Source organism: Theobroma cacao, chromosome 1 (assembly GCF_053813885.1).
Source record: "Theobroma cacao isolate CCN51 chromosome 1, ASM5381388v1, whole genome shotgun sequence".
NCBI lineage: Eukaryota > Viridiplantae > Streptophyta > Magnoliopsida > Malvales > Malvaceae > Theobroma > Theobroma cacao.
This window is the reverse complement of record NC_142639.1, coordinates 18,930,603-18,946,453: the sequence shown is the minus strand read 5'-3', so window position 1 is coordinate 18,946,453 and position 15,851 is coordinate 18,930,603. Positions and strand designations below refer to the sequence as shown.

Genomic DNA, 15,851 nt, shown 5'->3' with positions numbered 1-15,851 from the left:
TTATAATTAAAAATTTAGGACTACGCTAATACTTAATAACAAAATTGGACTAAAATAATTCTATAAAATAGAATTATTAGCCTACATTGTTGGCTCCATTAGTTTTTTATGATAATAAAGCATTCCCATTTATTTGTGTCTAACTCCTTTATTTAAGTGTGCAGAAAATTAATACATAAAATTAATTTCTTAACTCTTGAAAGGGTATTCTTGAAAGAAAAAGAGGAATAAAATTAACAAGATGCAACTGAATAACAAGAAGGAAGATTGTTGGTTAAACAAGGAAGAACATTGGTTGACTAAATTTTGAATTGGAGAAATAGCGGGCTGAAGAGTTTGAGAAACAGAACCAACTTAGTCAACTAAGTTAGTTGACTAAGTGCCCTCTGTCAGAATCTGCAAACCAGAAACAGAATCAACTTAGTCAATCAAGTTAGTAGACTAAGAGCTCTCTGTCTGCAATTTGAACCAGAACACTACAAGACAGATTAATGACTAGAACTCATCCTCAACTGTTTTCAACAATCATAAACTGTCAAACTGCCATCAGAGTTGCATCTCCAAGTATAAAAGGATCTTCCAACAATAAGAAACAAGATTTTTTTAAGCCTTGAATGAGATTTGAGCTATAGAAAGTTGAAAAACCAAAAAAGATTCACTGCACTTGTCTGCACTTAAACGCTTACTCTTTATCATTGTATTTAGCACTCAATCTTGTACCATTCAAATCAACTTGTGATCATAGGTACTTTCTTTAACCTCTATTCTTGTATACTTAGAGTGAGAGAGTCACTCTAAGGGGTTGTTCAAGATTGGGAAAGCTTGAATGTTATAGGTTGTGGTTGAGCCTTGGAAAACCACTTTGGGTTTTAGTTGAGCCTGTGAAAAACTAATGTAAAGGTTTTGGCTGAGCTTGCGAAAAGCCATTGTAAAAGCTTGGTGAAAGCTTGTGAATTTCACTGGATTCTTAGTGAATTGTTGGGAAAATCCTTGGTTGGATAGTCAAGGTAGTGGATGTAGGTCTTGGAGCAAACCACTCTAAATTGTTGTGCACCTTATACTCTGTTTTTACTTTCTTAAGTTCTGAAAATTAGTTCCACATCTTGTCAAGAGCCAAATTGTGTTATTCACCCTCCCTCTAGCACATATTAACGGGACCAACAATTGGTATCAGAGCTAGTTCCCTGTTTTTACGACTTAACATGCTTTGAGAGGATCCAAATGGCTCAACAAAAAACCATAGTTGTTGAGGGACAATCAACAAACAGACCATCTCTGTCTGATATGGCTCTAATTATTCTTATTGGAGCATTAGAATGTCAATCTATATTAGGGCTATAGATTATGAAAAGTGGGACATCATAACTGATGGACCATTTATGCCCTCAACCGTGAATGTAGTAACAAATGAGTTGATGCCCAAGCCAAGGTCCAAATGGACTGAGGCTGAAACTAAGAAAGTTCAAGTAAACTTTAAGGCCATCAACACATTACATTGTGCCTTGACCTCCACTGAATTTAACAAAGTCTCAAGCTATACAACAGCTAAACATGTGTGGGAAAAACTTAAAATAATTTATGAAGGGACTTCTCAAGTAAAGGAGTCCAAAATTACTTTCTTAACACATAGTTATGAAATGTTCAAAATGGAGCCTGGTGAAGACATCACCAATATGTTTGATAGGTTTACAAACATTACAAATAAATTAAGTCAACTGGGCAAGCTTATCCCTAAACATGAATTAGTTAAGAGACTATTTAGATGCCTACCAAAATCCTAGAAACCAAAAGTGATTGCCATTAGAGAGGCTAAAGATCTGAACATCATCACTCTCGATGAGATATGTGGTTCTTCTCTCACTCATGAGCTGGAGCTTAAGGAAGAAGAAGAAGAAGACCGAAGGGAAGCAAAGGAAAAGAAAAAGAGCATTGCACTTAAAGCCAACATTCTTGAAGAAGAGCTGGAAGAGCTTTTCTGTGATGATGATGAAGATTTAGCTCTAGTTGCAAGAAAATTCAAAAAACTAATGAGCAGAAGAAATCGAAGGCTAACTAGAAAAGCTTTCAGGCAAGACCAAGGTGCTTCATGAAAAATAAGGAACAACAATGACTCCAACAAAAAGGAAGAGATGATCTACTACAAATACAAGAAACCTGGTCACTTCAAGTTAGAGTGTCCGTTGTTGAAAGATAAAACCCCCAAGAAAAATAAGAGATCCAAGAAAGCAATGGTGGCTGCTGCATGGTCGGACAGTGACACATCAAGCTCTGAAACTGATGATGAAAAATTTGAGGAAAGAGCAAACATTTGTTTAATGGCACAAGAGGATTAATCAGAGGTACCCTCATCCCCTTGCATTAATTCTTATGATGATTTATAGGATGATAATGAATGTCTTTATGTTGAATTTGAAAAACTTTTTTCCAAATACAAATCATTGAAGAAAAAGGTTGCATTACTTGAAAATGATTTGGAACAAATCAAATAAGAGTTCACCTCTGTTTTTGAGCAAAGAAATATTTTGCAAGTTGAGTTAGAACACTCAAAAACAGACTTTGAGTTTTTAAAACAAGAGTTGGAAAACAAGTCTAAAGCCTTGCAAATAACTCTTGATGAAAACACAGCTCTTAAATGTTTAAAAAATGAATCTTCAAAAAGAAAAGCATACCACAATAAATATTTAGCTAAAGCATTACCTAGATGTTATAATTGTGGTAAACATGGTCATTTGTCATATGACTGTTTTAAGAAAAGAAAAGTATAGAAAGTTAAGAAAATTTGGATTCCTAAAGGATCCTTTGCTGCAACTAACACTCAAGGACCCATCAAAGTATGGGTACCCATAAAGAAAAACTGAAATTCTATTTTGTAGGTTGAGCTAGACTTAAAATAGACATGTTCAAGAGCTCAACTTAAAAAGAAACAGCCTTGGTACTTGGATAGTGGCTGTTCACGACACATAACAGGACATGAAATGCTGTTTGCTCAGTTGGATAAGAGAAAGGGAGGAATCATATCCTTTGGAGATGATTCAAAAGGCAAAATACATGGTATAGGTACTGTTGGTAAGAGTTCCTAAACTCAAATTAGTCATGTGTTGCTAGTTAAAGGCTTAAAGCATAATCTACTAAGTATTAGTCAATTGTGTAATAAAGGATTTAAAATATGTTTTGATTCAACTAAGTGTGAAGTGGTTGATATGAGTTCAAATAAAATCTCATTTATAGGAAAAAAGTTGAAGAACATGTATGTAATTTTTCTTGAAGACCTTGATGTGAATAGTGAAGTATGTCTTGTTGCAAATGCTAAGAATGATAGCTGGTTATGGTACAGGAGATTAGGACATGTGAGCATGCATACTATGTCTAAATTAGTAAAGAAAAATCTTGTTGCTAGACTGCCAGAATTGAAATTTAAAAAAGATAGGATATGTGATGCTTGCCAACTAGGAAAACAAGTTAGAACATCCTTTAAGACTAAGAAAATAGTGTCAACATCAAGACCTCTTCAATTGTTGCACATTGATCTATTTGGTCCAATAAGCATAACTAGCTTAGGAGGTAAATCTTTTGGCTTTGTAATAATTGATGACTATTCTAGATATACTTGGGTATACTTCCTTGCTCATAAGAATGATGCTCTACAAACATTCTTAAGTTATTGTAAGAAAATAGAAAACGAAAAAGGACTAGCCATAGTTAGCATAGGGAGTGACCATGGAGGAGAATTTGAGAATGATGAGTTTGAAAAATTTTGCAATGAAAAGGGGTTGGATCATAATTTTTCTGCACCTAGAACACCCTAGCAAAATGGAGTTGTAGAGAGGAAAAACAGAACATTAAAAGAAATGGCTAGGACCATGTTATGTGAGAACAACCTATCTAAATATCTTTAGGTTGAGGTAGTAAATATAGCAGCTTATATCCTTAATAGGGTCTAAATAAGACCCTTGATTTCAAAGACTCCATATGAACTTTACAAAGGTAAGAAACCAAATATTTCTCACCTTTGGAGTTTTTGCTGTAAATGCTTTGTATTGAACAATGGAAAACAGCCCCTAGTGAAGTTTGATGCAAAGAGTGATGAAGCAATATTTTTAGGATATGCATTAAACTCAAAGGCTTACAGAGCTTTTAACAAAAGGACCCTAACCGTTGAAGAATCAGTCCATGTAGTTTTTGATGAGTCAAATGCATTACAAAAAGAAGTTCATGATGATGATGATGAAATAAAAATCCTAGAAAAACAAATGGAGGAAATGAGCTTAGAGAACAATAAAAATAATGAAGAAAGCTCATCTAGAAGAGAAAATGAAACTCCATTTCTCAAAAATCTGTAAAGAGCAGAAAATCAGCATGATGATCTACCAAGGAGTTGGAGATTTGTAAAAGATCACCCATAAGATCAAATAATAGGTGACATTTAACAAGGAGTTAGAACTAGGAAAGTAACTAGAGAAACTTATGAGTTTTCAGTTTTTATATCTCAAATTGAACCTAAAAACTTTGAAAAAGCTAAAAATGAGAAAAGTTGGATAATGGCCATGCAAGAAGAACTCGATCAATTCACTAGGAATCATGTATGGTCATTGGTACCTAGACCTTCAAATCATCCTATTGTTGGTACTAAATGGGTATTTAGAAATAAAGTAGATGAACAAGGAAATGTAGTTAGGAAAAAAGCTAGGCTGGTAGCAAAAGGATACAAACAAGAAGAAGGAATAGATTATGATGAAACCTTTGCTCCAGTAGCTAGGATTGAAGCCATAAGGTTGTTGCTAGCTTTTGCATGCTTCATGAATTTTAAGTTGTACCAAATGGATGTAAAAAGTGTATTCTTAAATGGACTAATTCAAGAGGAAGTTTTTGTAAAACAACCACCTGGTTTTGAAGATTTTTAAAAATCTGATCATGTCTTTAAGCTTCACAAAGCATTGTATGGATTGAAACAAGCTCCTAGAGCTTGGTATGAGAGGCTTTCAAAATTTCTAGTTGAAAATGGATATGATAGAGGCGGCATCGATAGTACATTGTTCATTAAGAGATATCAAAATGATTTAATTTTTGTGCAAATATATGTGGATGATATTGTATTTGGTGCAACTAATGAAGCTTTATGCAAGAACTTTGCAAAGAAAATGTAAGCTGAATTTGAGATGAGCATGATAGGAGAGTTGAAGTACTTCCTTGGTCTTCAAATTAAGCAAAGTGAGGAAGGAATCTTCATCAGTCAAGAAAGATATACTCATGATATGCTCAAGAAATTTGATATGCTGAAGCTGAAATCAATTTCCACACCAATGAGTACATCTACCAAACTTGACATAGATGAAAAAGGAAAAGCTGTAGATCAAAAGCTCTATAGAGGTATGATCGGCTCTCTTCTTTACTTAACAGCAAGTAGACCAGATATTCAATTTTTATGTGCTAGATTTCAGTCACAGCCTAAGGAATCACACCTAACAACTGTTAAGAGAATTTTTAGATACCTCATAGACACTCAAGAACTATGAATATGGTACTCTAGAAACTCAACTCTTAACTTAGTTGGATATTCAGATGTTGACTTTGCTGGCAACAGAACTGATAGGAAAAGCACTAGTGGAACATGCCAATTTTTAAGAAAGATGCTTGTGTCTTGGTCCAGCAAGAAGCAAAACTCAGTAGCACTATCTACAGCAGAGGCTGAATATGTTTCATTAGGTAGTTGCTGTGCACAAATCCTTTGGGTCAAGCAACAATTAAAAGACTATGGAATAATTATGCATAATGTACCAATATACTGTGATAACACAAGTGCAATCAATATACCAAAAATCCTGTGCAACATTCTAAGACTAAGCACATTGACATTAGACGCCATTTTATTAGAGACCATGTAGTGAAAAATGACATTAAAATAGACTTTGTGAATACTCTACATCAATTAGTAGATATTTTTACCAAACCACTGAGTGAAGATGGATTTTGTGAGATTAGAAGAAATTTGGGGATGGTTAATGTGAAGGAATTATAAGAAAATCTTCGGGTCTCACATTGAAAATAGAATGCAATTAGTCAACTAAGGAATCCTTAGTCAACTAAGAGTAGCCTAACATCCTTCAATAATAAGACTTAGTGAGTTTAATGAAATATGAGTAAATTGTGGTAAAATTTTGATTTACCGGGTGTAAAGATGAATAGCGCAAAGTTGCCAAAGGTAAATAATCAAAATTTTAGAGGGAGATTTAAAAATATAAAGAAATAAAAGTAGGGCAGTTCTTAAAGGAAGATGAGAAGTTTTCTAAGCAATAACTATTGCCAACCTCTTCTTCCCTCTCCTCTGCAACTCGTTACTCTAAAAACAAAAACCTAAATCTTCTTAGTTGCCTCTAAAACCAACTCAGATCTTCAGAAATTTCTAAAACCAAAATGGCTAAAACATCTTAAAGTAAAGATGTATCAGAGAAGAATAAAGGGAAAAGGCTAGTGGAGCAAGAAATTGGAACATAAAGTCAGAAGAAGAAATAGAAAATTGTGCCTGCCTCAGTGAAGGAAATAACCAAGAAACTAAGAGAAAACAAGCAAATAATACACAAGAAGAAAGATACAGAACCCTCACTGTAGAAAGGTATCAGTTCTTCTTCTTTTTCAAAATTTAGAAATAAGCTGCATAAGTATAGATTCAAGAATATAGAAAATGCACCAATCTCTTGCTGAAAGTTTATTGATTGGAAGAGTTTTAAGGAAAATGTAGAAATCCAGACTAGTCTATCTGAGTACTTTGATGAGCTTAAACTTAAAGGTTACAACACCTTTAAGAATAGGTCATATAGTCCAAGTCTGGTTAAAGAATTTTACTCTAGCATTGCTCTGAAAGAAAAGGAATTAGTAGATTATGATAACTATGTAGAAGATGGCCTGAATGTCTATTTGAATGGAAAAGAGTTTATTGTGACTGCTGGAGATTTAGGGAACCTGCTGAAATTACAGGGTGAAGTAGGTGAATTTGAACTTCTAGAAAAATATGATCTGTCCTCACTGTGGGAGATCATCACTGGAAGAAAAAAAAATACTCCTATAAAAGTAATTCAGGTCTAATAATCAATCCACATATTAGGATACTGCATTACTTCATTGTAGCAAATATTCAAGGGAGGAGTGGAAGTTTTAGCTACATTAGCCTCTAAGATCTTTGGTTGATGGAGCATGCTTTTAATGAAGTGTCTCTAAATCTGGGGAAATTTATGATTGAGAAAATGAGAAGTGCCTACAGACTTGATAAGGCAAATCTATCATATGTGAATGTGATTACATCCCTTGTGCAGAAGAAAGGAATATGGGCTAAAAGGTATGATATGGACCTGGTGAAAAATAGAGACCAAGACATTTATTATGGCAGCTTAATTAAGATAGGGTATGTGCTCGATGGAGAGAAGCTTATCAAAACCTCCAAAACTGGCCCAAGAAAAGATCACAGTCTACTTGCTCAACTTGAAGAAGCTCCTTCCAGATTTTTGAATGAGATGATTTTTAATTTGCTTATGAGGATTGATGGTAAGCTGACTGACCAAGGAGTGAAGCTACAGAAAATGGAAGATAAAATCACTGAGTTGGAAAACAAGTTGAAGGAGAAAGAAAACATGGCGTCTGAACTTGTGGCTGTAGACAGTTTTACCACATACAGCACTGCATTTGCACAGTAAGGTGCTGAAGGTTCAACAGAGCTAACAGAGAAGTCTGCAAGTTCTGGCAGTCAAGTAGAAGGCTCTACCTACAAGTCTACCAGTCCTGTTTTGCAAACTGAGGACTCCCCACAAGGAGTTGATCAACCAGCCAAATCACCCTCACCTGAACCTCAAAGCAAAAATGACTCAGAACAAAGGACTGAACTAGCTGGTGCAGAAATTGAGAAACAACAGGCCTCTTTTCCAAATTCAGAGGAAGTTTCCATTATGGACTTTTTTCATCAAATGGTCAGAGAGGAACAAGCTGAAAAAGACACTATCAAGACAGCAACTCAGAAGAATGGTGCAAATGTAAGAAAAGGAAAGAAACCTGCCTCAACTCTCAAACTAAAGGCAAAAACAGGGAAATTAGAAGCTACCACAACACCACCAGTTGAGGCAAAACAACCAACTAAAGGAAGGAAGACTATGCCAACCAAGACAACCTTTCTCAAAAGAAAAAAGTCTTCTAGATTGACAGAGAAGTCCAAACCAGTTTCAGCCTCTTCTCCTTACAGTCTAGTTCATGTTTCAAACAAATCTTCTCTAGACTCCTCTCTTAGAAAGTCGTCTCCTCTCCGACAACCCTCTTTGTTTCCTCTTAACCCTTTCTATGGAACCGAATCCTCACCCTCTGCTTCATCCGATGACTAGAATCCACCTCCTTTGATGTTGACAAAAAGGGGGAGAAGTATGGTACTTGGGGAACAGGAATCAGGAACTAGAGAATAATGTTTAAAAACAAAAAAAATGTTAGGATAGAGGAACCAAGAAATTAGGAAAGGAAAGAAAGCAAAACCAAGGGTGCATGAAATTAGAGAAATAGGAGATAAGAAGCAAAACTAGTCCAGGGGCATTTTCAAAATACTTTTTAATTAACTGTTATTTGTGCCTTGGTGGCACCTTAACACTCAACTCTAATTTTGTTATTTTTGTGGATGTATGTGAAATATGAATGCTGATATGTTTATGATATTTAACTACTGTAGACTAAAGTATGCTGATGTTTTGATATGTTGACTGTCATAAATAAAATCTGTTGCTAATATGCTGATATGGATTTACATGCTGATAGATGATGTTTATATAATGTCTGATGAGAATAAGTTATAGATGAAGCATATAGCATATCAATTTAAATCTGAATGATGTAGACACAATCTGAAATCAATTGACTGTTAACAGCTGCTGGAACAATAGATAAAAATCTATCAAAACTTGTTGCTGAAAATCTTTGGATGCAAATCACTCTATATTGCTGCACATATATATTCTCTAAGTATACAATATCATTTTCTATATGATGAGAATAAAACTGGCTGAAATAAAATAAGCAAAATATGCACACACTATGGGGGAGCTTATACTTAAGGGGAGCAATCCTCAATTCTTGCAGAAAACAAAAAAAAATTTAAAATGATATTATGTTGTTAATCAACGAGTGTTCTGTCATCATCAAAAAGAGGGAGATTGTTGGCTCCATTAGTTTTTGATGATAATAAAACATTCCCATTTATTTGTATCTAATTCCTTTATTTAAGTGTGAAGGAAATTAATACATGAAATTAATTTTTTAACTCTTCAAAGGGTATTTTTGAAAGAAAAAGAGGAATAAAATCAACAAGATGTAACTGAATAACAAGAAGGAAGCATGTTGGTTAAATAAGGAAGAACATTGGTTAACCAAATTTTGAATTGGAGAAATAGTGGGCTGAAGAGTTTGAAAAACAAAACAAACTTAGTCAACCAAGTCAGTCGACTAAGTGCCCTTTGCTAAAATCTGCAAACCAGAAATAGAATCAACTTAGTCAACCAAGTTAGTCGACTAAGAGCTCTCTGTTTGCAATTTGAACCAAAACACTACAAGACAGATTAATGACTAGAACTCATCCTCAACTGTTTCCAACAACCATAAACTGTCAAACTGCCATCAGAGTTGCATCTCCAAGTATAAAAGGGTCTTCTAACAATAAGAAACAAGTTTTTTTGAAGCCTTGAATGAGATTTGAGCTATAAAAAGTTGAAAAATCAGAAAAACTTCACTGCACTTATTTGCACTTAAACGCCTACTCTTTGTCATTGTATTTAGCACACAATCTTGCACCATTTAGATCAACTTGTGACCATAGGTACTTTCTTTAACCTCTATTCTTGTATACTTAGAGTGAGGGAATCACTCTAAGGGGTTGTTCAAGCTTGGGAAAGCTTGAATGTTATAGGTTGTGGTTAAGCCTTGGAAAGCCACTTTGGGTTTTAGTTGAGCCCGTGAAAAACTAGTGTAAAGGTTTTGGCTGAGCTTGCGAAAGCCATTGTAAAAGCTAGGTGAAAGCTTATGAATTTCACTAGATTCTTAGTGAATCGTTGGGAAAATCCTTGGTTGGATAATCAAGGTAGTGGATGTAGGTCTTGGACCGAACCACTTTAAATTGTTGTGCACCTTATACTCTGTTTTTACTTTTTTAAGTCTTGGAAATTAGTTCCACATCTTGTCAAGAGCCAAATTGTGCTATTCACCGCCCCCCTCTAGCACATATTAATGGGACCAACATACATTTGACTATGCCCTCTCCCATTTAATAGTTGGTCCACCTACTAGATATGTGCTTAAACCATCAAGTCACTCCTTTTATTTATTTATGTTTATGTTCATTTATTTATTTTTTTTGGTATTAATGAAAATACATAAATATAATAAAATTAAATTTTTTTAAGTCATAATTAGGTTAGGATGAAATTCTTACAACCATAATTGCTAGAATAAAATTACAAAATAAAAAATAATAAAAATTTGTAATTATTTAAAAATAAATTTTTTAAATGAAATTTTTAAGGGAAGTTGTAGGGGGCAATTCTTCTTAAATTTTATAGAGTAGAAATAATTATGGGATCTTACCATAAGGGTTGGGGGTAATCTCGTAAATATTTTTACCAAAAAGGTTTATTTATAAATAATTAAGAAGAATATAGATAAATAAAGAATTTAGATTTTGTAAATATAATAATGAATGTTTAATATAAAATAAATAGAAGTCCTTTGATGATGGAATTTCGAGAATGTTATAAGGAATAATTTCTTAAAAATTTTTAAGTGAGAAAATCTTTCTAAATTTTATCAAAAGTATTAGAGGACATTTTTTTATTTTAAAATGATAATAAATTGGAGAAATAGTTAAGGGAAGTAAACTAGGATATCGTAACAAAATTCATTTATTAAGGCTAAAAAAACGCATAATTAATTAGGTACCATTTGAATGGATGTTGTGAGATTGTAATTCCTTCCTCACATGTAATTGTACTTTCAAACTTAATCTGTTTTGTAAACTGAAATCTAATTTTTTACTGAATCTAAGTCAAACTTAGAATCTCATTAGAAAAAATAGATTCAACTAGGTGGTTAATCATACTAAACAAAAAGAGATTAATGACGACTTTATTTATGTCAAATGGCTAAGTTTCAAGACTCATACATTATGACATCCCAAATCTTAGAACAACAAAAACGAAAAAAATGGTGGCCAATTGATTCACATTCTTTCTTTGCATAAAAGACAACAACCAGCATCATATCTAAGGAGATCTCTTCCTATAAGTGTTTCACAAACAGCAATTTTACCCTTTCATAGAAGCCGACAAAAGGTTTATATCTTAATAGGGGCAAGGCCTTGCCAGAGATTTCCCCATAAGCTAGCCTTACTATTCGTGGTCTCTAATATGCTTCTACAATAAGAGTTGGTTGTGTAATTACCTCTAGTTTTCCCATTCCCCATATTTGTCAATCGTGTCATTCTTTTAATATAACCTCACCAATCCCTTAATCATGCCAAAAGTTAATCCTGTGTCCATCCCCACCAAGAACCCAAACCCCCTCCTTATTTGTTAACTTGTTTAATAGGTTTTCTATTATTTTCTTTTAATTATGTTATTTGAAATTACAGTAAAGTTAGCTTTCCGATAGTCCTCACCGTGGGGTAAACACAAGATTATATGGGACGAAAGGAATTCAATGAGAAACACCGGGTTTATGAAATAGAAGGAATTCCTTGAGTTTAAACATCAGGGGGCATGGAACTAGGTTTTGCTTCATGACTTAGGTTTAATGTTTGTTTTTGTGTATTTTATACTCTTTGTAATACGTAAGTTTATAATAACTTTTTTTGTAATATGAAAGTAATGTGTGATTTATTTGTATGTTAATCTCGATATTAAATATAATTTCGTTTGAATATTTCAACAATAATTATATACCACAACTTTACAAATTACTATCCATCCACATTACCGGATGAAGTCTGTGCCAAGTTCTACCTTTCAAGGTTGCAAACTGATCAGTTAATTAGTTTCTGTTTTTTTTTTTCCCCGTTTCGCTTTTTGAACTATAATTTAATTTGCCGATTGCCTTCTTGTATGTGAATTGTCTTTCAAAACTCAAACAAAGTTGAACAGATAGCTAGATGATACCCATCGATGAGAGACTTCTTTCTAAGCATGTATGCATGTTATTTAGACCCCATTAATAATTTTAGTTTTTGTTATTTATGTTTCATTCATTGTTTTGTTTTATATTTGTTTTTACAGAAAAAAATAAAAAATAAAAATATCAACGTAATGGAACTATATATTATCTATTTATAATATTGTATTAGATTTAAGTAATTGCAAGTCCGCATCTGGCCGGAATTAATTTATTTGCGTAAAATGTCTACTACATAAAGAGAACATCGACGAATTACTGAGCAAAAGCACAAACCAAAACATAACAAAAGGACACGACGTCCCGACAGAACAACCATTACTTAGACTGCCACACACTCTTGAGCAGCTATACTACTCTGAAACTAAGTTAAACTAATTATGGTAAATTATTCAAACCGATCAGTTCAAGGAAAATGGATGACACCGGTCCCACTCCCACCACCAGCACCACCTCCAACTCCGGCAGCAGCGCCACCACCAGGACCACCTCCAAATCCGACGCCAGCTAAGCCTCCTACTCCACCTGTACCATCGAGGCCAGTGATACCGCCAACACTCCCAACTCCTCCAATAGGCATTCCGTTTGCTCCAATCCCAGAGTAGCCGCCAACGCCACCATACGTGAGGAAGTTCTTTTGGTCATTGAGACCAGAATCGTTAGGCACATTCCTTGCGCTAGCCTGAACCACTACTAGAGCAAGAACAAGCACAGCACTCCACTTTGCCATCACTTTAATTATACGTAGCAAAACTCTCTATGAATCTCTTACTTTCTATGTTTTGTTTGGTGCTTGATGCATGTGTTGGGAATCTCCTTTTATAGGGGAAAACACCAGATGGGAGACAGTTGCGAAAATTCAATGTAGTTAAATGTGACCGCTAGGTTTTGGTGCCTCTAATATTTTCTTTTGAGGCTTTGCTCTCTGATTGATTTCAATTTTGATAGTTTAATTAAATTATGCTGAAAAAATAAAAAAGTAGTATTATCATCTAACCACTGTCAAATTTAATTACGAATTTTGAGCAGTTCAAACAATTCTTGACAAATTATGAGCAGTTCCTAAAGCAAGTTTTATTGGTTTCTTTTTTTGTCTGAAATTAATATTAAGCAGTAAAACAAGCAAAAGGAAAAATGCCAGACAGGCAATAAAAGGAATTATGTCGGCTGGTCGATTGAGATGAGGAATTTAATGGATGAATTAATAACAATGTAAGTAGTAACAATAGCTTTTTAGGGTCAGTTCTTTCAATTAATTTGTTACAGCTGTAGGTGCTAGTTGAAGAAGAATCTGGTTATCTACTATTCACCAACTGCATTACATTTCTAACTTTCTAAGCCATGTCATTGATCATATCATCAACCTCTTGTGACAATCAAGTTTGAAGGCTTGAACCTGATAATCCTCCCTCAAATGCCTTTTGGTGAAAGGGAGGGACAAAAACGTTAAACCCATTTTTTGAGGTTGCCAGAAAGCCCTTTTTTGCCCCATTTTTTGAAGCATGCCACTCAACAATAACATTGCATTAATTTCTAGCCTTGTGGGGTTGCAAAACCTAAGTTCGTTTTTCTTTTTTCACCTTTCTGCACCAGAGTTTGCCATGTTGCACGTGAACAAGTCGTAACAAACTCTCCTCTTTCTTTTTTATTGAAATTAATCAGCTGCCACACCTAAAAAAAGGAATATATATATAGACGAAGAATCCGTTCACATCAGTGTAAAACTAATTTAGTTTTACATCTTTGCACATCTTTTTATACGATTTATTTATATTTAATTTTATTAATCTAATTGTTAAATTTCACATTTTATTTACGTAAATCATGCACGTAAATTTTGAATGAATTAAAAATATCTATCTGTTTAATACAATAAAATTTTGACAATTAAAAATATATTGAAGAAAACCTTCTAGTTTAATATGATAGTGACAATGGATTGTTATGAAATTTTTCATGCATAATGGATACAAATAGGTTGTTAAATCTAATGGTCGATTTGTTAAAATATTAAATGTAGATGAAGTTATATAAAAGTGTAAAACTAATTGTTTTTATACCGATGTAACTTGACCCCTCTTTAATTATATATAATATATGTATAGCGTTTACACATGATTTTGGTGACTACAGCATATTTATCAATTAAAGCTTAAGTGACATTGCTATGCACATCAACAGACAAAAGGAAAAGTTAAAACACTCAAAGCAGGACTAAGAGTCAAGCAATGAGGGTAGGGTGAGATTTAGATAGAGATTTCGAGTTTGAATTGTAGTGCTTCTTTTTGTATATATCTATCTATAATCGATAACTTATTTAAATGTACGAATATTGACAACTTCTTTATCGACATAAATGGACATTTTTACTCAATATTGATAGTGATAATGTTATAGCCCATAAGTCGATCAATTGGGTTTAGAAATACATTGGGTTAATTTAAGCATTACATTAATTAATAGAAACTTTTTTTATCTTATGTTTGTAATTGTTATCATTAACTAATAAGATAACGTTCATGGAATAAGATATGTTTAGCAAAAGGAGTTACAAAGTGTTTGTTACTTAAATGAGCTCCAATAATAGTGAAATTCCAAGAGAGGGTGAATTGCAGTCTTTGAAACATTTTACAAGATTGAAAAAGTTTGATATTAATAGAATTTAAAAACTCTTTCAAACTTTGAAAATCAATAAAGTTTGGCTCAAATTTATGTGAAAATTTAATTTAAAATAGAAGTGCGAATTTCAGGTAGAGTAAAAAGAGCTTGCACGATTGTTTTATATAAGTTTGGCATCTAACCTACATCATCTCCCTTAGCTTGCTAAGGAGTTTGAAATCCGTTATGAAATATGTCTTTTGAGATTCAAGAATTACCTTCATAAAACCTTTTCAAGGATAAATGAGTACAGAAAGATGAACATTAAACTCAAACAAATGCTACACTTGAAAAATTTAAATGCTAGAGAAGAAACAAATAAGATATAAATGATTGAAGCTTTAATCCTTTCTTGAAGTTGTGTTTCAGAGTCTTTTTACCTTCATTAATGAAATGGAAGCTTGTATTTATAGTGTTGAAGCCTTTGGAGGTAGTTGGAGGAGCATTAAAAGCAAAAATAGTCGTTTTGCTGTCAATTTTACGCTTCAATGATCACATTATATCGATAAATTTTAAAATGTATCAATACATTAGCTGCATTAAATTTTAAAACCTGTGATAATCTATCAATACATTTTGAGATGTATCGATAGATTCTAGAAAGAATCAATTCTATGGAAAATCTATTAATATATTTTGAGAATATATCAATACATGCAGCTCGATTTAGAAGTTTGAGCATTTTGTTGTGTTAGATTTGTAAGCTTAATAAATAGATATTCAGGAGGAGGTGAATTGAATATTTAAATTTTTTTTTTTAAGTTTGAGACTTAAAAAGCTTTGCTTTAATGAAAAACCTATTTCTTGAAAAACTTTCATACGGAAGAAAACACTTTCCAAGAAGTTTGCTCTATGAAAACAAATGTAAATAGAACATAGAAAAGTTAGACACATTTGTTTTATAGAGGTTCGGTCTTTTTGTCTATGTCCTTTCCCTTAGATCAGTAAGAAGTTTGTAATCCACTATATCTAATGCCTTTTAAGGATTAAGCACAACCTGTACATTAGTCTTTGCA

General features: G+C 33.3%; 1 protein-coding gene across 1 annotated transcript; it reads right to left on the bottom strand.

Annotated features, from left to right (window-relative positions):
- Positions 1-12,374: 12,374 nt before the first annotated feature.
- Positions 12,375-12,972, bottom strand: LOC18612849 (uncharacterized). The gene has a single exon (XM_007049808.3). It carries the CDS (start codon positions 12,905-12,907, stop codon positions 12,584-12,586), a length of 324 nt encoding a protein of 107 aa, XP_007049870.1. The 5' UTR covers positions 12,908-12,972; the 3' UTR covers positions 12,375-12,583.
- Between the last annotated feature and the right edge of the window lie 2,879 nt (positions 12,973-15,851).

Coding starts and splice junctions, on each gene's coding strand:
- LOC18612849 (XM_007049808.3), bottom strand. CDS start 12,907: ATGGCAAAGTGGAGTGCTGTGCTTGTTCTTGCTCTAGTAGTGGTTCAG.